At 38.0% G+C, this 26,287-nt stretch overlaps 1 protein-coding gene across 1 annotated transcript in view; it reads left to right on the top strand.

Moving 5' to 3' along the window:
- Positions 1 to 3,261: 3,261 nt before the first annotated feature.
- LONP2 (lon peptidase 2, peroxisomal) overlaps positions 3,262 to 26,287 on the top strand; it is a 38,689-nt gene continuing 15,663 nt past the window's right edge. Inside the window, exons 1-11 of the mRNA XM_042821395.1 lie at positions 3,262 to 3,513; positions 4,356 to 4,590; positions 5,439 to 5,570; positions 7,231 to 7,353; positions 8,214 to 8,377; positions 9,105 to 9,199; positions 11,292 to 11,550; positions 17,344 to 17,485; positions 22,887 to 23,037; positions 24,002 to 24,128; positions 25,686 to 25,819. Coding sequence (XP_042677329.1) covers positions 3,281 to 3,513; positions 4,356 to 4,590; positions 5,439 to 5,570; positions 7,231 to 7,353; positions 8,214 to 8,377; positions 9,105 to 9,199; positions 11,292 to 11,550; positions 17,344 to 17,485; positions 22,887 to 23,037; positions 24,002 to 24,128; positions 25,686 to 25,819 — 1,795 coding nt within the window. The 5' untranslated portion in view covers positions 3,262 to 3,280. The remainder of the gene's footprint in view (positions 3,514 to 4,355; positions 4,591 to 5,438; positions 5,571 to 7,230; positions 7,354 to 8,213; positions 8,378 to 9,104; positions 9,200 to 11,291; positions 11,551 to 17,343; positions 17,486 to 22,886; positions 23,038 to 24,001; positions 24,129 to 25,685; positions 25,820 to 26,287) is intronic.

Genomic DNA, 26,287 nt, shown 5'->3' with positions numbered 1-26,287 from the left:
ATTTGACATCAACCAGCTGGTGAATTAGCGTGCTTGCTGTTCCAGCTGAGCTGTTCACTCTTGTGCTGTTTATTGCTTGGCTGTCTGGTGTAAAGCAACCCAGATAAGGACTGTGTGAGGAGTCCAGCAGTACTTGGGGTAGGGTGCATAGACATATTTTTCCTGCCTATTAAAGCTCAGATAATGATGATTTTGGAGAAAAAGAGAAGTGTTGATACCACTTGTCTACTTCTGAATTCTCATTTTTTAGTTGTTTTTTTTTTTTTAGTAATTAGCATAAAAGTTTGGTTGAATAAGGTTAATTTAGACAGTCATTTTATGCAGTCCCTAGCTGCAGTTTTATTATGAACAAAATGCTTTCATTTATATTGAAGTCAGCTGTAGTGCTTGTGAAAGTTAATAGTGAGAAGCGAGGCTCAAGTTTATTTGTATTGTATCTTAAAATAAATGCCTACATCCTTCAGTTGGGAACGAGGAATTTGGAGTAAGATATATGTGATGCAAGGGAAATCAGATCAGATCTGTGCAAAGCGGAGAATTCTAGATTAAAGATCCTGAGTTCTTTTCACTGCTTTTCTGCTGATACGCAGCATGCCTGAGGGATGGTGTTTCAGCAGCACCTTCTGATCTCAGGCCTTCAGTGTGAAGTACCTCAATCATGTTTTATGGAGCTACTGAATTCTCTTGTTCATGAAGGTGGAAGAATTAAAGTTGAGCTGCAGGAGAGGGGGATAACTTAAGTGAGTTTTATAGGTGTAAAATAAACACATTTGTGAATTGCTTGAAGACATGTCTTGCAGAAGATCAGTATTGCGAAATGATTAGTATGATCTTGTCAAAAGCTTTTCAAGAGAAAGCTTTGCTGTCCTTTCAATCTTTGAAAGAATATTAATGGGACTATTTATGCTTAATGTGAATGAGGTTTTTTACCTTGCAGAGCTGGGATCTAAAGCGGTGTAGATTTGTTATAGTCAATGAAAATTCCCTGAGGTCTCGTTGTTGTGTCAGTCTAGCTTGAGAGAGTGGAAGCAGGAGTCTGCAGAGCTCAGATGATCGGCACAGATTTATGAGGTGGGAATCATAGGTGCTCCATACCATCTGGTATCACATGCACTATCTTGTACCACATCGCAGTGATAGAGATCACCATCAGTTAGATTTGTTTTGCATTCTTCCCACAGTATTAGTGCATAAACTGTGTGAAGTGATGCCTAGAAACTTCAGGCTTGATTTTATGAGAAACACCAGACTGAAATTCATATTACCCTCTTTATGTGATGGTGGTGAGAGTACTACTGAAATGCTAGTTATGGGTTACATACATTTTAAGTAGGACTAAATCACATTAAAACATCAGAAGTATGCTTAGCAAAGAAGCTTAATCCAAAGAAAGCTAAGTGGTTAATGGATTGTGAGGTGTTGGTAGTGTGCACAGAGGAAGGATTTTTCTCATAGTAAGTAACTCTTCAATCTGTTAGATAAAGACGCAGCAGGAACCAGTCTTAAGAAACTGTGATTACAAGCAAGGTGCAGATTTTGACCGTGTAATCAACTATTAACACACTTAGCTGTGCGGGTGGTAACTTCTCCATTTCAGTAAGTCTTTAAGTCAAGGCTGAATTCCTCTGCAGAAAACAGTGCATCTCAGATGCTGTGGACTGATGGAGAAGTTGCTAGTGAGATTCAGAGGAGGTCAGATCACGTGGCAGCTGCCCCTTCTGATCTGAAGTCTCTGAGGTGCAGGCACAAAATTCTCTAAATATCTTAATTCTGGTTCATTTCTCCGGGTGTTGAGAAGTTCAGCACCTTGAGAAAAAATTTCAAAAGAGCTGTTGCTCAGGTGTCATCCGGTTCTATTTCAGCAAAAATGCAGTAAAACACTGCCTAGACATCCTAATCAAGATGGGCACTGGACACGTGTTTGTGCAGTAAATTACAGGATTTTAAATCGCCCATATATATATTTTTAAACCTTTCAAGAATGAACTAAGGAATTGTTTCCGATGACTACAGGGACTCGTCTGGGGGGAAAAAAAAAAAAAAAAAAACTGGCCTGAAGAATAAACACGATGAGATTGGTAGATTCTCCTTAATTGAAAAGATTCAGGCTGAAAGAATCCATCAGTAAATGTGATGAGCAAATGCTTAGCGCTTTGGTTAGATTTGTGTTTGCATTCCAAACCAAGATAGCTAGAGAAGCTTAAACATTTGGAAGTTCACAAAACATTCTCTGTATTTGTGTAAGTGCTCTCTTACATCAATGCTTTCTAGATATCATATTGAATGTTATATTGCATATCAAATTCTGGGTTTCTTTCTAAGTTACCTAAGGTGGCTGCTATAGGGAGAAGATATTTTTCTCAGCTGCACTTTTGTTGCATTTAATCATGGTCATTATTTCCATATATCTTGTTACCCCAGCGTTTTACAGTAGGTTGACAGAGTTGAGCTGTCACCAGACTGAATGACTCAGCGAGTTTCTGCATGCAGCTGTGCTTGTGCATTTCACATGGTCAGTTGGTGTAAACACATTCCTTGCTAATGCAATTTCACCTCTGTACAGGGTTACCTTTGTTCAAAGCATAGCTAATAAGTCAGTGATTAACAGGGGATTGGTTAACACAGCTCATTATGTTATGCAATGTAGATATTGTACCTCTTTTCTCCAGTGGAGGGTAGGGAAGAAAGAAAGGGGGGAGGGTTAGGAAGAAAAAAAGGAGGTGAAAGTTTCTGCTGTTTCTGGGCTCTGCTTGTTCACCTGGGCTTGCTGTAGGCCTGAGTGCTCAGAGCCGGGTCTGGTCACACAACTGAGTTGGGCACAGCAGAGCTGCAGCCGTGGCCAACGCCTCCACCGTGCTGGAAACCGCATTGCGATGAAACTCCCTAGCATTTACAGGATCCCAGGGTCTGTCCCGGCACGAAGGGAAAGCTGAGGCTGCTGGAGCTGGCAGCACGTCCCGTGGACGCTGCTCGCCCGCCTTGGGCCGGCTCGGGGCGGGCTGCTGCCCCGGGGAGAGCAGCGCGGCACTGCACGTGCTCGCCTGCCATCTGCTGGTAGCGGCAGCCGCGGTACGGAGCTGTGCCCGCGCCGTCACCCACGGGATTTTAAAATCGGCCGTAGGGGCGGCTGTAGGCGCTGCGCCCGGCAGGGTCCCGCTGTGGGCGGGCATCCCCGCCCCGTGCCCGGCGGCGAGCTGCTCGCTGAGCCCGGCCCGAGCCCCAGCCTGAGCCTGCCGGGCGCCCGTAGCGGGGCGTGGCTTTGCGGAGCGGAGAGGCGGCCATGGCGGCGGGGAGCGCCATCCAGATCCCCAGCCGGCTGCCGCTGCTGCTCACCCATGAAGGCGTCCTGCTGCCCGGCTCGACCATGCGGACGAGCGTGGACTCGCCGCGCAACATGCAGCTGGTGCGCAGCCGGCTGCTGAAGGGCACCTCGCTGCGCAGCACCATCATTGGCGTCATCCCCAACACCAGCGACCCCACGTCCGACAGTGACGACCTGCCCTCGCTGCACAGGTGCCGCCGCCGCGCCCTGCCCTTACGGCCCTCGGCCACGCTGCTCCCGCCTGGGCCGCGGCGGTGCCTCCGGGCCGGGGTCGCGCTGAGGGGAGCGGAGCTCTGCTCCCGGGCGGGGGAACTCGTGTGCGTGGGACGGGGGCGGCGCCGTGCGGGTCTGCTGCTGGGCGAGTCCGAGAATGGGAGCCGGCTGAGACGGAGACGCGATCCGAGAAAGCGGTTCGGGGTCATTAGGGCTGTACCGCTTATTAGTGATAGAAAGTCAGTTACTTTGTTCAATGAGAGTAGTGTGGAAGATACAGTTCATGTGAAGTGAAAGCCGGTTGTATTTCTGAGGGATCAACTGTGCATAAAATTAACGTGCTGTATTCCTTGCGAAACTTACATCCATCAGTAGATTTAGTAAGGTTTTGCAGTATGTTTCAATTCTGCTTAAACAGGCAGTTTGGCCAGATAAATGTGATCTAAAGCATTGGTTTTGCACGAGACAGGCAGTTTTGATAGAAAACTGTAAATTATAAAGGATCATTTTTCTACTGTGTACAGTTTGAGCAGAAATGTAGGTGTTCTGTTCCTGTTGCCCAGTAATTTATTTATGAGAAAATTACGTTTCTCCACACATGTATGTGTTACATTACCATCATCCATTTTTCAGTTGTCTCGTTTTTTGAAAATTCAAGGCGTGGTTTCATTGATCTCTGTCACGAAGGAAATCCTCTAAGGTTGCTGATGAGGAACAGTGATGGTCTATGAGGCTCTGTAGCTCAGTTGCTTCGTGTGAGGGGCACATGAAATGTTCTGTGGAAGGTGACAAATAATAGAAAGATTTGATCTGTTTCCAGGATTGGCACTGCTGCTTTGGCAGTTCAGGTGGTTGGTAGCAACTGGCCCAAGCCACATTATACACTGCTGGTTACGGGCCTCTGCCGGTTCCAGATCCTGCAGCTGCTGAAGGAGAAGCCGTACCCTATTGCAGAAGTAGAGCAATTGGATCGACTCGAGCAGTTTACAAATCAGCATAAGTCTGAGGAGGAACTTGGAGAGTTGTCAGAACAGTTCTACAAATATGCTGTGCAGGTAAATTGGTTTAATTTTATTCACTTTAAGTCAGTGCACTGACGCATGCGCTTTGTTGCTTTTGTTTTCCTTTTTTTTTTTTTTTTTTTTTTTTTTCATTTGTTTGCTCTCCTCTCTTTGTACCTCTTACATTTTTTTAGTGAAAGTAGGATTTCTGCTAGAAAGGTATTGTCTTTGGTATGGCTTGAGATTTCCATGTTGAGTTTGAGAATCTATGCAGTGCATTTCAGGATGAGTCTAACAGTACATGTAAATGTTACAGTAACTTTATATTAGTTCTGATGTATTGGTACCGTAAGTACATTATAGCAAAAAACAAAACAAAGCATGTTTATATATATATTTATATATACTTTTGATATATATATATATATATATATATATGTATATATATTGCTTTTGATAAAGTAGTTTTTCTAAAATTCCTGGTACATATAATGGATTTTTGAAGCTGTGTACTATTAAATGGGGAAAAAGCACACCTGTATAGAATCTTTTTACAAACACATGTCCTCAGGTATGATAAATTAAGTGTTTAAAGAGGAACAGAGGAAGGAACTGGGGTGATTTTTAATCAGGGTATTTGAAAAGTAATAGAAGATGTTGGCATTGAAAAAAGCACTAGGAGCAGTGATGGCAATTATGATCTTCTTGAACTAGTATGAAGTCCAGAGTCTTGGTTGCCTATTCTTCTTCTATGTGCAAATATTTTTTTTTCAGAACATTTTTGGCAAAGCGTTTATGCACGTTTAAAGATGCAATGCTCTTAAAATCAGGTACTTGATTAAATGAATTAAAAAAGAAACATCCAACAACTATGAATATTGTTTGTTGTGTGTTCCTTACAGTTGGTTGAGATGCTGGATATGTCTGTTCCTGCAGTTGCAAAGCTGAGGCGTCTTCTGGACAATCTGCCTAGAGAAGCTTTACCAGATATACTGACTTCAATCATTCGTACATCCAACCAAGAGAAGCTTCAGGTATTATGTCCTTAAACTATTTTAAGGTGAAATGTTTGCTGCTTTTCTATAGTTATAATCACTTTTAGGGTAATTTTGACAGGTGGTGATAATATTGTACCAGAAGGTATTTCTGTTACAACCAAGCAGAAATACTTAAATGTTTTCATGCTTTTGCTTCATATGTCTTTCTATATACCTTTACATGAGAATTCACTTAAAAGCTAAATGAATATAGATGGTGTGGGGAACTGTTCATTTCATTGAGTGACAAGAGATACAGCCTGGATTTCATAGAATTGGAGAATGTTTTGGGTTGGAAGAGACCTTTAAGGTCGTTTAGTTCCAGTGCCCCTGCTTGTAGGAAGGTACATCTCCCACTAGACCATGTTGCTCCGAATCCTGTCCAGCCTGGCTTTGAAAACCTCTAGGGTGGGGACAACCACAACTTCTCTGGGCAACCTGTTCCAGTGTCTCACACAACCTTCACAGTATAGAATTTCTTCTGGTATAAATTTAAATTAAAAAAAATAAAAATTTTATAAAATATATATTTTAATATATGAAATATAAAATAAACACAAGTTTGGGTTGGATGTCAGGAAAAACTTCTTTACAGAAAGGGCTGTTGAACGCTGGAACAGGCTCCCCAGGGAGGTGATTCAATCACCATCCCTGGATGTGTTTAAAAACCGGATGGCTGTGGTGCTCAGGGACATGATTTAGCAAAGGGTTGTTAGAGTTAGGGTAGTATGGTTCGGTCACGGTTGGACTCGATGATCTTTACGGTCTTTTCCAACCTGAGTTGGAATTCTATGATTCTATGATCCTGTTGCTACCTCCCCTTACAAAAAGTCCCTCCCCAGCTTTTCTGTAGGTCTCCTTCAGGTACTAGAAGGCCATTAGAAGGTCCTCCAGGTGCCTTCTCTTCTTCAGCCTGATGAGTCCCAGCTTTCTCAGCCTGTCCTTGTAGGGAAGCTACTCCAGCCCTCTGATCATCTTCATGGCCCTCCTCTGGGTCCACTCCATGTCCTTCTTGCACTGGGGTCTCCAGAGCTGGACATAATGCTCCAGATGGAGTCTCACGAGAACAGAGTGGAGGGCATTTCCCATTGCCATGGTAAAGATGATAAGTCTTTCTTCGAATTGTGTTGAAATCTTGCTTATTTAATGAAGCTGACAGATCATTATATAAATTTTGCTTGCTTTCGCACGCCAACTTAAACAAACATGAAAATAAAATAAAGTATAAAATACATGTTTTGTTTTCAAAAGGAAACAAGGAAAATAAGGAAAACATGCCTTATGACATAAGATGATGTTTTTCCGGGGGGTGTTTTCATGGAAGGAGCTCTTTTCTGAGGCTCAGTAATTGAGAAGTAAACTGCTGGTAGATGTTTTCTAGATAAAATGTAACCAAAATAATAAGACAATTGAAAGCAGAAAAAAAAATTATATATTTTTTGGTACTTTTGAATTACTTTGTAGATTTGCTGTCCAGACCTTGAAGCTAGGCTTTGTGTGCTGTATTCTTTTATTTTCTTGCTATCTCTTTTTTCCCAAACCATTTAATTTACAACTATGATCAAAATACTGCAATGACATCCTATGTGTTCCCCTTCTCCTCAGTGATGACTTATTAATGTGAGTTTGTTGGCTTCTCATAACTCCTTGCTCTTAGATCCTAGATGCTGTTAGGCTGGAGGAAAGGTTCAAGATGACTATACCATTGCTTGTTAGACAAATTGAAGGACTGAAGCTTCTTCAGAAAACAAGGAAGCACAAACAGGATGATGATAAAAGGGTATGGACCTTTAAATCTGGGATTCTTAAGCATCATTCATAAATGTAACGATGCACTTTTAAACAGGCTAGTGAAGGTGTGCAATTGTAATCTATTCAAGGTTTTAACCAGTGGCCATAGGATTTAGTGCTTAGGCTGTATCAGTGGAGAACACCCAGCTTGCAACTTCAGCTGTTCAGACATCTGAAAAAGAAAACATTTTTTTTGAAGCTGCCTGGACATCATTTATTTCATCTGAGCACTTTATGACTTCACATAAGGTTCCATTAAATAGTAATTTGATAGCCAGTTGACTTGCATGATATGTGCACACTGTGGTGAAAAGCGTGCAATTTATTAATAGCGTTGAAGGTGAATCATGGCTTTTGAAATACAGGTAATTGATGTGTGTTGTGAAATGTAGTTTGCTTAACTGTGGCAGGCTGCATCTAATTGTACATGTACAGTTTAGCAAACAAGAAATAACTGAGAAATGGAAAAGAGTAAGAGAGATTACACCTGTAAATATTTTGCTTATCCTGCCTAATAAGATGGGCTGCAGTGCCAGCTTTTCAAAATATTGGAAGAGCTTTTTCAATTTTGTTTTTGTCTTCTGTTATCTACTAGATTATGGTGGATGACAAATGTGCTTCGTAAATACATACAGTAAAGTACAAATGGTAACTTTTTAAAGTAGTACCAATAACACTTTAACTATTTATTGGATTAAAATTTTCAGACTTATTCTGTTAAGTAGTTTCTCCCAAATCCTTGTATGTTTTTGTCACGGTTTCCATTAAAAGTCAAAGTATTCACCTTATTTTAAAGAAAAAAACAAACAACAAACTGGTGCTACTCTCTGCCTGTTATCTGTTTCACAGGTTGTAGCTATTCGTCCAAATAGAAGAATCAATCATATTCCAAGCACTGCAGAAGATGAGGAGGAGGAGGAAGATCACGATGATGTTGTCATCCTTGAAAAAAAGATTAGAACTTCCAGTATGTCAGAACAAGCTCTTAAAGTTTGTCTTAAGGAAATAAAGAGGTAGGAGAATTGGAAATGGTGGTTTCTTTCTTAATTTATTTTTTGGAACAAATCTTGTGTTAATGTTTTACGTAATGATATATTTGTGTTGGTTGTGTTTGGAAGTAATTTTTAGAATTTTATTTATGTGCTGCTATTTTGCTTACAAGTTTCCTCTACTTGTTGTTTTGGAACATCAGAGAGGATGACAATTTAGTCTTTTACATTTGGCTTATGAATTAATACAGCTTTAAACTGCAAGCTCTAGATCTATGTTATGAAGTGAATGCCTCAAAAGAAAACAGGGGACAGATAACACCACAGTTGTTAATGATTAATGAGAAAAGTGGTCTGCATATTGATTCTTTTTTCCTTTCTCTGTCTTTGTGAGCATATAACTGCTATTGGGGATGATATGATCATTAACAACCTTGTCAGTGATACCATGTGTGTGTGCGTATGTACATGTCTATATATTTTATATGTATAGTGTGGTGCATGCATCTTGTATCCTGTGTGAGCTTAGAAGTGTGATGCTTGTTTTTTTTCTGCCAATATCATACAAATAAGCTATCATTATGCAAAGACAAATCTTATAATTGATGTAATAGTGACTTACTTTTTTATTAATACAGGTGTTGGAAAGTAAAAGGGTTTCTTAAATATCGCTTTTTTTTACTGCAAGAGAGTGTCTTAGTTTGCTGTTAGTTCCCCACTAGCCTTATTACTTCTATGCATGTACTTCCAGATTAAAGAAGATGCCTCAGTCGATGCCAGAGTATGCTTTAACACGAAATTATTTGGAGCTTATGGTAGAATTGCCATGGAACAAGAGTACGAAAGGTAGACCCTTCTATAATCATTGGCTGTCTCTTGTGCAGGCATGTTAGGACGAGTAGCTGTGATGTAAAGACAGAAGAATGTACTTAGTTCTCTCTCCCAATTTTTTTTGCGTTGTCTCATAGTAAAATGCTATTAGTGGTATCAAGTAATGCAGTTTACCATGTTTAAATAAAGATCTATGTACTGAATAGCCCATGTAGCTCAGTTGCACAGCCAGAAACACAAGTTAAACAAGCAGTATCTACACAATAAAATGGTGGTGGTGTTACTTGCAATCCTGTGCTATTGCATACTTTGTTATTCTAAAAAATGGAATATGGTTACATCACAGTGCAACAGGTATGTTTTCGAAGAGGTTGTGTTATATTTGCTAGTCTTTATGGCAGTCAAGACTTCTATATATTTACAGCTTTTTCATTTTTGCTAACTGCATTTCATGTATGATTAATTGCATCATGCCGTATTACTATGGCAATACAGTGAAACCATGGTTAAAAAAAGATCCATACTGTGCTTCTCAAAATGTTTTTTTACTGTCCTGAAACACTGGAATTGTTTTCCCCTTAATTTTTTTTATTAGTCTCAAACAGACTATTTTATAATCACAGTCTGTTAAAACTTTGGATGCAATAGGAAAAAAAGAAGTATCATCTCAAGTTTTTACCGTTGTTTTCAAAAACTTTGAGCAGAAATTGATATAAATGTAGGAATGAGATACAAAAATGGAGATCAGGAAATTATAGACCAACACGAATTGATTCATTGGGCAGAAATGCTTCCCAGGAGTGTTCTGAAGAATGAAGCTTTTGGATGGCATTTAAAACAATCTACTTTATAAAGAATATGCACACCAGCAGAAACATCTGTCTGTTTTTTGCTTTCTTAGTGTGCACAGTGACAAATGTTGACCTTTTTGAATTAGAGCCTAGCATGTTCACCAATCTACTTACAAATATTTTCTTTAATGACTGACTGGTAAAAAGATCTGCCTACATGTGTCAGTATTACTCAAAAAACCACAGAATGGGTAAAGTGTTTGTTGACTCTCGTGTCCTCTCACAGGAGTTTGCTCTTCAATCTTGCAGAATTATGCAAAGTTGTGGTTTGAAGGTTTTTTCTGGAAACAAAGTTGGAAAAATTATATTCGTATACAAGAGTGATGCTTTGGGCTCCATGGGTAGAGAGAATAAAAATATACGTGAATGGAAAAAGGAGAAATACAATTAAAAAGACCTGGAAAATTATTATCATTAATTAGTTTTTTATTCAGTGATTCATTGCAAAGAATGACATAGTTGATGATGGGAATTTCATAGCAGCTGTCCATAAATGAAATATGCACAGTTACTGGGATGAAGGGTTTGTATCTGCAGTGAAGCTGAAGGGTAGGTTTGTGCAGAGTTGATTGACTTCATTGTTTTCTGCTTTCTCTTTTATGTCATAGAGCAGAGACAGCTGCTTTGTGCCAGAAATTTGTGCTGTCTAATGCACTAGTTAAAGTCCTTTTATTATGCATGACAATTTATCTCAAATTATGGCAATTGTAAAAACCAAATTTTCCCAGTCCTAGTATTGACTGGGTATTTTGCACAGTGCAGTCACTTCAAGTGTATAGCTGGCAAAGCCCGCCATTCAAGCCTTGTGAGGTAATAACACACTGTAGCGTAAATAAGGGAGATGAAGACATAGGTTGAATTCATCTTTTGATAAGACCTTATGGCTTCAGGTTCAGTTCTGTGAGATGACAAATGCTGGAAAATGTGCATGTTGTTCAGCTGCTGTTCCAGGACAGGTATTAAGTTCATTTGAACCAGATTTTAAATCTGTGACACAGTGAAAAGATGTTTCCATTTTTGTTGTTAATTCTCTTATCCATAGAGTGATCTCTCCAGCTTGTGTTTACTTTTCTTCTTAAAAAAAAATAAGGCTTATAATTACCTTAGCAAAATGTTGTGTGGAATATAAATGTGAGTATTGGGTGAATTATGTTGATCAACATGTGAAAATGTATGAATTTCTGTTGCGCAGTAGGATTGTTTCCATTTCTGAAGATAAATGTGCTGATATTCTTTCTGTTGTTAATGATTGATAGATCGCCTTGAAATTCGTGCAGCTCGAATTCTTCTGGATAATGATCATTATGCTATGGAAAAGTTGAAGAAAAGAGTTTTGGAGTACTTAGCTGTCAGGCAGCTAAAAAACAACCTCAAGGGACCCATTCTTTGTTTTGTGGGACCCCCAGGAGTTGGCAAAACCAGTGTGGGAAGATCAATTGCAAAGACTTTGGGTCGAGAATTCCACAGAATTGCTTTAGGAGGTGTCTGTGATCAATCTGATATCCGAGGCCATAGGTATGTATTTCCCTTTTTATTACGTGTAATTTATTATTTTATTACAGAACACACTGATTATTTTTGTTGTTCACATGATGCGGAGGAGTTCTACTTATTTTGAATACTATTATCACTCACTGTTTCTCTTTGGTATTCAGTGGTATTATTCAGGAGAGAATTTTAATAATGAGAGTGGGCATTCACTGTTGACACTTGTTCTTTGTTCTTTTCCGCTACTGCCTTTTTATTCTAAGTGGAGAATGGAATAATCATACCTGGATCTAGAACTGTGGCAAGATCCATGACCCGTGAACTTCATATGCTTGGGATAATTAACGCTGTCTTTATATTTCTAAGTTATTTATAATCTTCAGGTTCCTTAGGCCTTTTTTTTTTTTTTTTTTTTTTTCCATCTCTTTATACATCTACTTCTCAGTTTTCTAGATGATTTTCTTAAATCAACCAGTTTCCCATATCTGCTGGAAGAATAATGAATAGATAATGTTGGTAAGTAACTGCTAAACATCAGTGCAGCATTTTTTGGTTCCATTAAGTATGTCTAATGATCTGTAGAACCATGTGATTTCTCCTTACAACAGCTGGTAAATTATTGCAAATTAAAACTATTAGTTTTTTGATGCTATGTAAGCAGTTAATTTTTCCCAATGGCTGTGCTACTGGCCTGAACTGTCAGAATGCACTACCAGTGTTGTTCCAGTTCCAAATTCACTCCTTTTTATTTTCATGACATAAAATACACCTTGGAATTTTTACCACTTCACTATTAATTTAAATAAAAACTTAAATGTCTAACAAAAATTCATTTTGTGGTATCAGATTTTCCAGTGTGTAAGCTAGTTTAGCATGTGAGTATATTAGAGTACTGCAAATTCACGGTCTCTACTAACAGGAATGCAGAAGGCTTAGTGGGAAATGTACTGAAATTCTTGTGTGTGAACTTGTAACAATCTAGAGTTTAATATACTGTTGGTATGCTATCGATCACTTTTTAGACCAGAATGTGAGAGAAGAAACATTGGAACTGCAATGTTGTATTTGATACACCTAGCTACACCTGGTGTTTGTGGCATGAATGGTATTTGTGAGGTTTTCTTAGGGTAGGTTTGATCAGCATTCACAGAAGACACTGGGGGATTAAATATTGAGTATGGTTGTACGTTTGTTTGATTAAATATATCAGTTTTTTGTGTATAGCAGCACTCTGTGTGGTTGATTAGACACTAATGGAAAAAGAAGCAGAACTGTCCTTCACAGGGTTTTATTCCTTGTATTTCATAAACTGACACTGTTTACTAAGTAAGAATTCTGATGTTTCAAATTATTTATTGTATGAATCCTAAAAAGCAAGCATAGTGCAGCTACTACAAGTTGCTGTTTGATATTGGAACCACTAGAGGTTGTTGAATATTAAGCATTTACAGACATTAAGGAACTTTTTCCAGGGCTGAGTAAAGCTTGAGCTTTTCTGAAAGACCAATGTGTACAAAGCAGATGTTATGGAAAGAAAGTAGGACTGTCAACAGCTGTTACTCAATTGCCAGTAATTTCTTATGGTTGTTTGTTTGTTTGTTTATTTTTGGCTTTGTATCTTGTGTTTGTTTCTGTTATGGAGAGCTGCAGTCATAGGATAATGGCTTCAAAACAGAAATTCAGGTACTTGTGGCTGCCATTACAATATTTTCACATGTTATAAATTGATCTTTAGTATTAAAATAAATACTTAAAATTAGAAAGTATTTGACAAGACAGGAAGAGAAAAATACCATCTAGAATTAACAGGAGTTCTGGATGGTTACTCTTCAACCATGTAGCTGAAGACCAAAACTTAGTGGTGGTTAGTAAGGGTTCCTTGTAATCACCTGTTTTGCATGTTTCATGTTAAGTAAAATCCAGCAGTTGAATGCAGATTTTTTTTTCTGTGTTTCTGTTTCATTGTTTTCTGTTTCTTCTCAGCTTTACTATAGTCTTCCCTCCATAATGTTGTTTTCATGAGTAGATCCTCAAGTTAATCCCAGTCAAGAGAATCCATATTATGCTTCCAGTGGCAATCACGGAAGAGAATTTCAGAAGCAATCTAAAAGTGAAGAAGACATAAGCTCTTCTTCTCCAAGTTTGACTTTTAAGTGGGCCTATTTTCTAATGCTGCGTGTTAGGACCCTCCTTTTTCTCCTTAAGGCTCCTTTTCAGGCTTTAAGGCTTAAGTTAAGCATTCCTATTAATGTTGCAGAAAAATGATAGTAAATGCACCTACTAATGTACTAAACATTTACAGAATGTATCAAATACACTAAAGCATTGAAGAAGAAACTGTGGATGATTTTCACTTGCAAGCAGGTTATTACCTGAAATAGCACTCACTTTGGCAGCTTGTAACTGTTACAGGTGAAAGGAGCAAACCAGTAGATTTAGCAAGCAAAACAAAATATCTTGCATTGCAGTGTGGAGGGCAGTGATGTTTCAGTATGTGTGCTGCTCTGGTTGAGGTGTAGCTTGGGCAGTCTGCAGGCACTTTTGTGCACCACTTACGCATGCATCGTGTGGCTGCAGCTGGGGATTCTGTAGGTTCTTTTTTGACTGGGTGAAGATACTACAGGGCCGCATTCTCAAAAATGAAGTCATCATCTTGCTACAAAAACAGAACTGCTTTATCAGATATGCCCCAGCTGTCGTTAGCATTTACCACTCATCTATTCCATATGTAAATGCTTGCTGTTCCATTTACTGGTAACTGGTATTTATAAAAGCAAAAGAAGACAGTCTGAAATACTTGTTTTTATCTAAAAATTTCCCTGAGTTTAAAATGTCCTCAGTACTGATAGTTCGTTGTATTTAAGAACTGTATGATCTCTATTGCATGTGAGCAAGTTTCTATTTTCAAAAAGGAAAGATGTTGCACTATTTATAATGGTGCTAGTGAGATTTGTTTTTTCCTTCTCTCACCTCTGTGTGAGGCTCTCTTTTTTTTTTATATCAGGCACTTTCCATTTTCTGCAAGTTTGGATAGTTTACTTCTGGTTTAGTCCTGTGCTGAATATTTGCTCAGGTGCATCTGTGCATGAAAAGCTGAGGTTGCACGGGCCTCCTTGCACTAGAAAAAAGCAAACTGGTAATAGGAATGGGAGGGTGGTTGGGCTAGAAACGACTTGGAGGTCATTTCCAACCTTGTGATTCTGTGATTCTGGGTTTTCACCTGGTCAAAGTAACTTTGTTGCACAACTGCAGAGTAAAGATAGGCATGTAAAGTAAGTGCAACCTCTGTCCTTGCAAAAAACAAAACAAGACAAAAAACCTCTGACCTAATGCAAGTAAGTTCATAAACAGCTTCTTCAGTAGTGTGAACTTTTTTCTTTTCCTAATTTTGTGATTTGAAAACCACTATAGTTTAAAACAACTTAAAACTTTCAGTCTGTAGAAAAATATGAAGAAATTAGGTCTTGTTTTTACCAGTAATAGCAGTACTGCTTTAGGGGTTCTGATTCATAAACATTCCCAGTTTACACTGGGAGAGCTGTTAAGTTTCCCAGCTGCCTTTTTTGTGATGCGTACCCCCCAATGACAACTTCAGTGTTTTTAAGGGGTGACTTTTCACTGATCTAAAAATAAGTAGAAAGTTTACGAGGTGCAGACCTTATCTGGCATGATCTGTTGAGGTGTTTTTTGTTGCTGCGTAGGAGCGTGCCAGCAAGATTGTTCTCAACTTCCAGTTTCAGATGGAAAGCAGCTGATTTCTCTTGGTAGGGTGAATGGATGGAGAGAAACTGTGTGTCAAAATAATGAGCAAAGCCACATTTGTATCAAAATGCTAAGATTAGAATGCTGTTTTTCTTCCTTGTAGCTGTAGCTACGAGAGTGGAAATAATGACTAAACATCCTTACAGACAGAGGCTGCTGTTCACAAACAGCAGTATTCAGTTTCCCTAGTTACGAGGCAAAGGTTAATGTCCAGACAGATAAATAGCCATATCTGCTTGTAATTTTAATATGTCATAATGGTTTTATACATAAATTTTTGCAGAATCTATCTTGCAGAGGACTCTTGAGTTGTGTTCCCTAGTAATTCCTAAGATAGGAATAAAAAGGGTATATCTAGGTTTGTATTTTTAATGTAAAGTACTAGGTTATTGTCTGTTGTCATTCTACGTGTGACATTCTTTATTCAGCTTGGAGATCTTGAGTCTGATTAGTAGCCTATAATAGATACCGGTCCATCTTTAATAAATGCAAATGTATTGAAAGCTTAGGTTGTTAGACATGGGAAGAGTGAATCGATACTTAGGCATTTTTAATTCTAAAATTCATAGCCCAAGTTTCTGTTACACATTGTGTAGCATATAAAGTTATTTACTAGTGTAGTAAGCACCTTGTGTAAAAACAGAAAATTGCTGCAGTGATCAGTTTGGTTAAACTGCTGAAAGATTCACTTCTGTGAGCTTCAATTCTGCTTCGGTCTCATAATTTTTTGATTGCATTTTATAGGATCTTTTCATGCTTTTGGCAGTGTTGACTGTGTGCAGATGGAGAATTAAGTGACATGCTAATATAACAGCTCCCCCGTGCAGGTTCTGGGTTGGTAATAAATGTTATGTAGCGTACTTCTCAGTGGATAGGAGTGTACTCACTCACTGCAGAATGAGGCTCTGCACAAAAGCAGTGAGGTGACAAACTAGTGCATGCTGGCTGCTCCAGTCTCTAGCAGCTGTCTCGTGAAGGTGGTAATAGGCGAGTTGAAATTCTATTGCATTTCTGGCTGCTTAAAAGATGTCACTAACCTTTATCTTTGCTCAGATCCACAATTGAATATTGTATCTTCATTTTTTATTTTTTTTCAGTCAATTGCTAAATATTACCTGGGTCTGACATTTTTTCCTCTGTTTTCTCTGTGTTTGGAGGCCGTGTTGTTTTTCTTTTAAATTTTTTTAAAAATATATTTAAGGGTTTTGTTTTGTTTTGAAATTACTCCCGTGGTATTTATTTCATCATTTTAAATTTCATCCTGTTTGTTTTGGACTGCCCGAAAGCAGAACCTGTGATAAAGCCTGTTCTGCGTATGTGCTTTGGGAGGATCGTGAGATAGGCCTTCAGCACTTCATGTAATTCAGCACTTCATGTATCCCTTTCTTCTGAGTGACTAGTGTTTTATACTATTAATTACTGTATTTTGTTTAGTTGGGCTCAGGCAGAAGAAACTGTGATAAATGCAGCACAGAATGTCTCTACATGGATGTGAAATGGGATTGCTGTATGTGTTGCGAAGTTTTACCAGCATTGCTGAATAAATTCAGATGCCTTTTTGTACTCATCCAGTTCACATTTCATAATGTTTCAACATATTGGGACATATTACCTAAGTTGTAACATGCTTGTGTGAGCTCTGTTGTGGTGACAAAAACCCATTATTATTATTTATTATTAAGCTGTTAGTATTAATAAAATTCCCAAATCTGCTTCTGCTTGTTCATACAGTACAAACATACTTGTACTGGTTCGTGTGAAATGCCTGTAAGCCATTAAATTTCCATATATTTAGATGCATATGTAGTTTGTCTTCCCAGACCAACTAATGCACCGTGGAACTTGAGTTTACACCTGCTGATACAATTGCTAGTCTTAGTTAGATGCATATTCCATATTTTTTGTCTGTTAGATGTAGAAAGTTGTTCAGAAGTGGAAGAATCGTTACAAGATTTCCTATTCTTGTATTTTCCCCTGAGAGATTGTCTTTTTAATGCTTCTACTGTTTTTCCATGCATCTGACCCATATTTTTCCCATCATATATTTATTGCTCACAGGCGCACCTACGTTGGCAGCATGCCTGGCAGAATAATCAATGGACTGAAGACTGTTGGGGTTAATAATCCGGTGTTCCTTTTAGATGAGGTTGATAAGCTGGGGAAGAGCTTGCAGGGAGATCCTGCAGCAGCCTTACTAGAGGTAAGAGCTATCAAACTACTAACATTTTTTTAATTTGTAACTAAAAAGAATTAAAGTATTGTATATTATATACTGAAGATCGTTCACATCTTATTGTCCTAGCACTATTGAAGAGGAAAGGGAGGCACGAGAGAGGTAGTAGTGTAGCAATGGTCTGCTAAAGTGAAAAACTTAAGGCTTTCCAGAGGAGACATAGCACTAGTGCACTTAATGATTTTGGTATTGTGTACGTTTAGAATTTCATTGTACTGATTTATTGTCTAAAACTTTTGTGTGTTCTCTCTAACTATAGAGGCTACCATCCCACCACTGAAAAACTTGAGCTGCTTCTGTAGTTCTTTACCTGTTTCAGTCAAAATCAGTTGGATTAGTGAAATACATACCTAAATTTTTAGGGCTCATTTTAGCTGAAATGATTTTGGGAGTAGTCCTGGAAGGATCTCAGTTTTCAGTAGCTGGGAGGTTGTGGGAGGGGATGAAAGTAAGTAGTTCTAGTGATATTTGTGCACAGTGACATTTTAATGACTTTTTTACAGGTACTGCTTAATGTAGTGCTCTGAGGATGAAAAATACTACTTGCAGTTATGTTTAGGTGTCATGTGCTCATCTGTGTGCTATGTGGCTTTCTACAAATAAAATGTCATTCTATGGATGTCATTGTTCTCTTCCTGCTAGATAGTATAAAATTACTATTTTGGCAAAGCCAAGTAGTTCTTTTAAATTCAGTGTCTGAATGGGTTAGGTGTGAGAGCTCTGCTTTTATCTTTGCATGTTAATGTGATCTAGCACTGCTAGAAAATAATGTGGCTTTACTTATTCAGCTTTAAAAATGACAGTTATGGTACTTTACCTGTCTATTTCTCAGATGTGTGGCATACATTTCTAGAATGCAAAGAAAATAACCAAAGGAGTCTAACAAATATTTAAATTTTCTTTGTATTTTTCCCTTATGAGATTTTATTTAATCTTTGATGTTAATGATAATGAAATCTATTTCTTTATTTACTTTTTTTTTTTTTTTTTTTTTTTTGTCATTTTTTCTATGGTCATTAGACTAAACTGACCTTACGCTGGTCAACACATGGATAAAATTATACCTGAAAGTCAAATTCCTTTAGCTTGCTGAATGCGGTTTCCTAGGCAGTCAGTCACTAATAAAGCAATGATTTGTGTTTCCTGGAAAAGAGAATAATTTTTTTTTGAAAGTGTTCTGCTTACAAATCTTGAACATTAACATTAATCTGTTAACATTGTTATTTCTATTCAAACTTTGTGTTGCTTTTCAAATTATATTTCTTTCTCTGTCCTGCAGCAGATAAATGATCATTTCTGTTCTTTTCTTGTCCTGTCAAACATGTGAAAGCAAATTAAATGAATTTGTTTTTGAATTATTTGTATTTGAATATTTTATTTTATTTTATTTTATTTTTTTCTTCAACTGCTGTGGGAATACAATGTTTTCAACATTTAAAGCCTTAATCTTAGTGCAGGTACACAACCCACCTGCTGTGAATTATTCTAGCTGAGGCCCATCAGGTTAGCTTTCATCCGTCTGCTTGGGCTGCAGTCTTTATGTAGGTTATTGCTAATGTACCAAAGGTTGCTTGTGGAGAAGTAATTGCTCTATTGACCATGTCTGGGTTGCTCCCATGTGAGTTCTGTATATCCCTCTACTGTTGTCTGAACATCCTGAGACAGGTGCTTACCTCCAAAAATGGAGAACATGCTTGAACATAACAGCTTAATTTTCATCTGCTTTTGGTCTTATATGTTGTTGGAAAGTGTGTCTGCAGTGCACAAAGATAACTGTTATGTAGGAAAGCTAACAATAGTAAGTGATCACCTAGATGACGCTCTTGTTTTTCAGATTTCTGTTTCTTGTTTGATAAGTGCTGTCATTATGTATAAGTGGTAGTCCTTTTTTCTTTATTGTGCAGGTGTGTTTGACACTGTCTGCAGCACAGTGTAGAGTGGAGGGAGACTGTCATACTCCGTGAGCTTGGAAGCAAAGCTCAGTGTTCCATAATTGCTGAATATGTGTTAAGGTGCTGCTGCAGAGTTGGTGCTTGAGCAAAGCAAAATGTCGTCTTATCCCTGGTTGCTGTTCATCAACAAGGGAATGCTTTGGTCTAAATTTAGGTGACCTCAGTTTAAAATAGAAGAAAATAGAAATGGATTCAAGTACTTGATAGTGAGTATTTGTATGCAGGAAATCAGACCAGGAACATAGCCAGGCAATTAAATGTTCATGGAACTTGTGGATTTGGGGGTAATAAAATGCTGATATAGAGAAGTCTTTGTATATATGTGAGCTGTCAACCATAAATTAATCAAGATGTTTTGTTCACTGAATGCTCTTTTTGTACTTAATATTTTTCAATTGGTTGACTATCTGAAAACTTTTGAACTTGAACTTTGGCACAGATACCTAGCTAAGGAACAGCTCTGTTTGGTTTGGAAAATCTGTGCTAAATGTATGGGTATGGTCCTGTTTTATGTCTTACTCTAAGAAATGATTACTGTAGCAATTAATTATTAGTGTATAGAAACTAAAGCCCATATATGAAATACCAGATAATTCACATCCATTCAGCTTGCTTTACCTTTATCGGCTAGCATTGTTTGTGCATGAGTAGAATAGCATCACTATGCTATATATAGTATAATGTTCTAATGAGCAGTCTAACACTTAGTAGAAGTTGTAAGAATTTCTAGTTACAGACTACCAGGAGAAAGGGGTAAATGTATTTATAACCATTAATGTAACAAAAAAGCACTCAAATGCTTGAGTTAATAGACTGGAATTTTGTGGAAATACTGTGTTGCCTGTGCAAGCTAGATTAGGATTTGCTGTTCAGATCAGTTTTGAAATTTTTTTAAGAGTACGCTTTGAATGGAAGACTAATGTTTGATATAGATCAGCTTTAAAGAAAGTTGCAGGTATTCTGCTTGGATGCACTGTATGTAATTGTGTCCCCCTGCCTTTTAGGACTAGATCTTAGGACCAGTGGAGGTAAAAAGCAACTTCCTAAGCTCTATTAACACTACCGGTGGAATCATCCATCTGTGCACTTGACTAGACAGGAAACTTCATGGCCTGTGCTTTTGTCAGTAGAGAAGGGAAAAAAGGATAGTAGCTGTCTGCGGGAGAGGGTAAGAAAAGAAGCTTTTCAGTGGCTTGTAGCCAGTGAACAATAATCCTCACAGAGTTACAGCCTTAGTGAGTTAGAATTTAGGTATATGCTTCTGTATGTTTAAATTTTTCAATATCAAGGAGGAAGTATGATTTGTATTTACTGTAGCCACAGTACATTTCCATATATTCATCTAAAATATTTGTAGTATTTCAAAATGAAAGCAGAAATTGTTCTACTTAAAAGAAGTTCTGCTTTGTTTTCAGTATGCTAGGAAAAAAAAAATTTCAGAATTACTTTTATCCAACCTAGCTAAGAAGTGTTCAGATTCAATTTTTTATAATTAACACTGTTCTTGGCTATGATTCAAATTACTAAGACATGTGCATTCATCTTGGTATAGGCAGATACATTATTTTGACAGCAGTGTGCTAATTCTCTAGAGATGCTAAGGTCCTATTATTTGTAAAGTGAGAATTATTCATGTCAGTGTAACACCGATAATTCAGTATGTGGGAAGAAAAAGCATGGTAATGCTTTAAAGGGGGGGATAGAAAGAAGTTGGTACATAAATGGTAGTAAAGAACAATTTCTGGTTGCATGAGTGGGAGCGCAGTGAGTGAGAACAGTCAGAGTGGATTTATACCAGGGCAACTGATTCCTGACTGACCAGATTGCTGCTTACAATGGAGAGATTACTGAATTTGTGGACAGAGGGAGAACAGCAGATGTAACTTACTTTGATGTTAGCAGTACTTCCAGCAGTTTTGCCCCCAACGTCCTTCTGTGTAAATTGTAATGGTACAGAGTGTTTGGGTGACAACTGATGGCATGCATAATTAGGCTCAGACTGCAGTGGTTAATGGGTCCTACTCTGTCAACATGCCTGTAATATATTGAGTGCCAGCGTACCACAGGCTGCACAGGAAGCTGTCCTGTTGCTGTTATTAACAGTAATCTCAAGGAGATGAGGGCATGCACTTGCATCACATTAGCAGATGATGCCAAATTAAGGAGGAGCAGTCAGTAGGCTTGAGGGTAGGGCTGCCATCCAGAGGGACCTAGACAGGCATAAAGTGGTGGCCAGCAGGAACCTGAAAAATTCAGCAAGGACAAGTGCAAAGCCCTGAGCTTGGAGAGGAGCAACTTTGTGCAAGGATGCAAGCTGAGGACTAGCTGGCTCTGGGCAACTCTGTTGTAAAGCTGGAGTCCTTGTTAACACCACAGTGAACGTGAGCCAACAGTATACTCCAGCAGTTAAGATGGCAAACAGCATCAGGAGTTGTGTTAACAGGAGCATAGCCCATAAATCAAGGGATGAGATTATCCTCTTTACTTGGCAGTTGTTAGGCTGCAGCTAGAATAGTGCAACACGCTTTGGGTTTCCCAAAGCAAACAAGATATCAAGAGAATATGTGTAAGATTAGTTTGGAAGCCTTTTGTTAATACATTAAATTATATCAGTTGTGAACAATATTAGTATAAGATGGTCCTTTGGAAAAGAAATAAGAAGAAAACACTTCACATTGAGAATACTTACTCAGATATATTTGCACTCAAATTCCTCTTTACCTCTGTATAAATTGGCTAGAAATGTTTGTCTCTGGCAACATGAACTGAACATGGTGCATATTAAGTTTCTCTTTTGTGACCTAGCTAAAATAGAAACTGATAATTTCATGTATGGAGGGAAACAGCTGAGAGAATTTTGTTTTGTCCATTCAGTGAAGAAAAGCAAAGACTTCTTTTTTTCAATAATTGTGCTAATCATATAAGTACACTGATAATGAAAGGAAATGTTACGTTCCAAAAGTATAGAGAGTGAAGATAGGTTGAACCTCGGATGTAGAGTTAAGTTGCTCATAGTGACCTCAGTCTCCTAAAGAAGTCCTGCACGGGACCTCTTCAGCCTTTGGAGTTAGCTGCCCATCTAAAGTTAGGCTGTCTGCAGTGGCTGGAGATATTGCTGGCATTGTGTATTAGAAAACTTGGAAAGTTGTTAGGAAATTAAAAAAATAAAAAAATAAAATAATAATAATTAAAAAAAAATAATTAACAAAAACCCCAAACCTGTTTGGTATGTGATATGAAATCTAGTTCAAAGTAATCTGAGTTTGGCAGGGTATAACGAAACTTCGGTAATATTCATAGTGTATTTTGTAAATGTAAAGTGAGGTTGACAGATGCTAGTAGAGTAATGACAAAATGCTTAAACTTCATTTAGTTCGAAGTGAACAACTGCATTAATTTTGTTAACTCTTTTTAAGGTCCTGGATCCCGAGCAAAACCACAGTTTCACTGATCACTACTTAAATGTAGCCTTTGATCTGTCCCAAGTCCTTTTCATAGCTACAGCCAATACTACAGCAACTATCCCACCTGCTCTGCTCGACAGGATGGAAGTCATTCAGGTTCCAGGTAATGCTGAAGTGTTGTCATTGAAGTGGCTATTGCAAGTCCTTAAACAATGTTTTACCTGGAATAAAAAGCATTTCCTCAGGCTTCCTAGGAAACTGGACTGATAGCTAAAATCATCAAAAGAGGCTATTTGCAGTGCTTCCTTTACTGTCTCTGTCACTTAAGAAGTAATAGTATGAGAAGACAACTTACTGAACTAAACTGTTTTCTGGAATTATGATTTCTAATTGGTGTGAAGTAATGTAGTAAACTAAGGACTGCAACTTGTACAGGAGGTACAAGTTTGTGGCCTTACCTTTACAACCTGAACTGGGAGCCTGCCTTCTATACACAGTAGCTAGTTTTGTTCCTGTAGCACTCACCAAGCCATGGGAAAACTGTGTTCCACTTTTTGTGCTGAAGACTATTTGTCCTGCTACATAAAATAATGATTTGATAATATACTGCACCTATCCTTTCCCTTTTCTTTTAGACTGCCTAATGACTAAGATATAGCAATCCAGGGTGGCTGCCACCACACAAGGCATCAAAACATCAGACTTTTAGGATCACTGAAATAGTGACCAATGCTGTCTTTTCTTCATGTGCATGCATACATATGATGCCCAGTTTTCTAGACATATGCAAAATATGTTTAATGATTACCCTATCAAATTAAGCTCTGTTTAGAGATGTAGAAAACTTGTGCATCCTGATGCCATGTACCTGAACTGAGAATTTCTTTAACAGGAGGAGTTATTTCTTGGTATGTGTGCCCAGCAGCTTAGTAAGCTAGAACTACGGTGAAAGTAAATGAGAATGTTTTTCTGATTCTTCTGAAGTCTTTCTTTAGGGCCCCATGTCATTTTTGTTTTTAAGGTAATTTTAAGGTAACCTTTTAAATTCAGTCAGGTATGAAGTTGTAATAAGTTTGACATTATAGTGTATAAGCAAACAGATTAGTAAAAATATTCTTTTTTCCTAGGATATACACAAGAAGAAAAAATTGAAATTGCTCATAGACACTTGATTCCTAAGCAGCTTGAACAACATGGCCTTACTCCGCAGCAGATACAGATTCCACAAGTAACCACTTTAGACATAATTACAAGGTAAACCTGTTACTCGTCACTTCAAGTTTTCAGTAACTTGTTTTTCTGGTAACTAGCAAATTTAGAAGTGATAATACAAAGCATTTTGTAGGATCTATTGTCCTTAACAGGCTTGGAATTCCAAAAAATAGTAATTTTTGGAATTGCTTTTTCTGTGCTCATTTGGGTTCTGCTTTCTAAACTGAACCTTTCTTCCTCTCCCTTCCCTTGTTTTTGGTTCTCAATCAGTGGCTCCCAATCAGCTGTGTTGGCACCATTGATAAGGCAGTATAAATAAATAGAAACATTTGATGCTAATATTGCTGCAGTTTTCAGTATGTGCATCCATGGTTTTGGCAACAGGCAACTTTTTTTTCTTAAAGAATGAAGTTTTATTTCTGTCATCTTCATAAAAAAAAAAAAAAAGGAATTATCATTTTGTTTCTTGTGAATGATGGACCACATTTGTCTAAAATTGGAATTAGTTAAAAATAAAAATGCATTTTTGAAATAGCTTGTATTAATTAGAACTACTGTGTTTGTTGAACACATTAATCAGAACATTTTTTTGAACTTGGAAGTGACTTGGTCACAATGAAATAAGTGTATTGGTAATGAATGAAGTATTTTATGACCAAGAACAGAATTCTGGGCATTTAGTAAGTGCTTCTGCCTGGCATTTCTTTTTAATTCATAGGTTAAAAGAAAATATTCTTTTTCAGTCAGTTCATGTAATTTCAATGATCAGTGTTTTGAATTTAAAAATGGGTCGGTTTCTCTGAAAGTAATGCCTCCTATTTATTTCCATGGAAACTACAACTGATACAAAGAGCACAATAGCACTGTTTGATAGAGCAAATTCTCCTCTACAGAACACTATTTTTCAACATAATCACACTGTGCTTTTTTGACAGCAGTTGAACAAGGGCCTGCATGCCATGCTCATAACAGTCTGTATCAGTGGACATGACTCGCTGTCGCCACTGTTGAAACCTACCATTCACCACCGTGCTGTGCTCACATCCACTGTTTGGTCTCCATAAATGCTCAGCAAGTAGCTGTGAATGTCAGTGGCTGCTATTTCTTCTGCATGGAGGAATTCAATGACGCACCTTTGTTTCATCCACACCTCCATGTCAGATGCAGTTTTGTCAGGCAGCCATCTGTTGCACAACAACCAAATATAATGGAATTGGTGGGAAGGTTCAACCTCTGCTGCTGTACCACCACCATCCACCTCTGACATCATGGGGCAACATAATAAAATAGAAGGCATTATTTTTGGAGCAGCCATTTTAATATCCTGTTGCAGTATTTTATGATTAGAGAAGAGCTCATTGTTTTTGGAGCATTGTATAGCATTTCATTAAGGCTTGACTCCAAGTGTTGCTTATGTTTCCTTCCAACTCAGTAATTTGTCTTTCTCAATTTTATCAGCAAATTATTTGTGTTATTAATGTTATTTGTGTATGATAGCCCAAGATCTTACTGCCTTCTACATTTCATTTGGATGTGTTTTTAAAAAGAAAATGTGTTTAAATACAAACGAAATGTCACTTACAACTGTGTCTACACCAGGTACACTAGAGAGGCAGGAGTCCGCTCTCTGGATCGAAAGCTGGGGGCTATTTGCAGAGCAGTGGCAGTGAAAGTGGCAGAAGGGCAGCACAAAGAAACAAAGCCTGATCGTTCTGAACTGGGTGAAGGAGAAGGTGTGTATCTTTTTTGTGTTTCACTAAAGAGGGCTCCTCTAACATTGCAGGCTCTAGTTCGCTGATTTATCAATGTTTTAGCCTTTTCTATGCTTCATCAAAGGCTTTATTTTCAAAAGCTTTGCAAATAGACTAACATTCTTAGTGTGCACATTCAAGTAGTACTGAATTATGGCTTGGGACAAAAATGGAATAATTTCAGCCTGCCAGAGAGTGGTAACTGAGAAGGATAGTGGATCTGTTTGTTATCTTAGGTAGGCAGTTCTGATTTGTGTATTTTGTTATGCTTTTTAATGCAAATCTTATACTTTAATTTTTCTTTAATAAAAGGCTTAGCAGTGTAAAGTAAGTGACTCTAAAGTAAGTGACTGCTTGGAGATCTTTGGAATTAGGAAGGTTTGGAGGCTTTTTTAATGTGTCTTTGACTGCAGCGTATCCATCACTTGAGGTCAATTCATTTAACTTACT

Source organism: Centrocercus urophasianus, unplaced genomic scaffold, assembly GCF_019232065.1.
Source record: "Centrocercus urophasianus isolate 14NV4802_14NV808 unplaced genomic scaffold, USGS_Curo_1.0 seq_2, whole genome shotgun sequence".
Taxonomy (NCBI): Eukaryota; Metazoa; Chordata; class Aves; order Galliformes; family Phasianidae; genus Centrocercus; species Centrocercus urophasianus.
The sequence above is the reverse complement of the archived record's forward strand: the minus strand, read 5'-3'. Positions and strand labels throughout refer to the sequence as shown.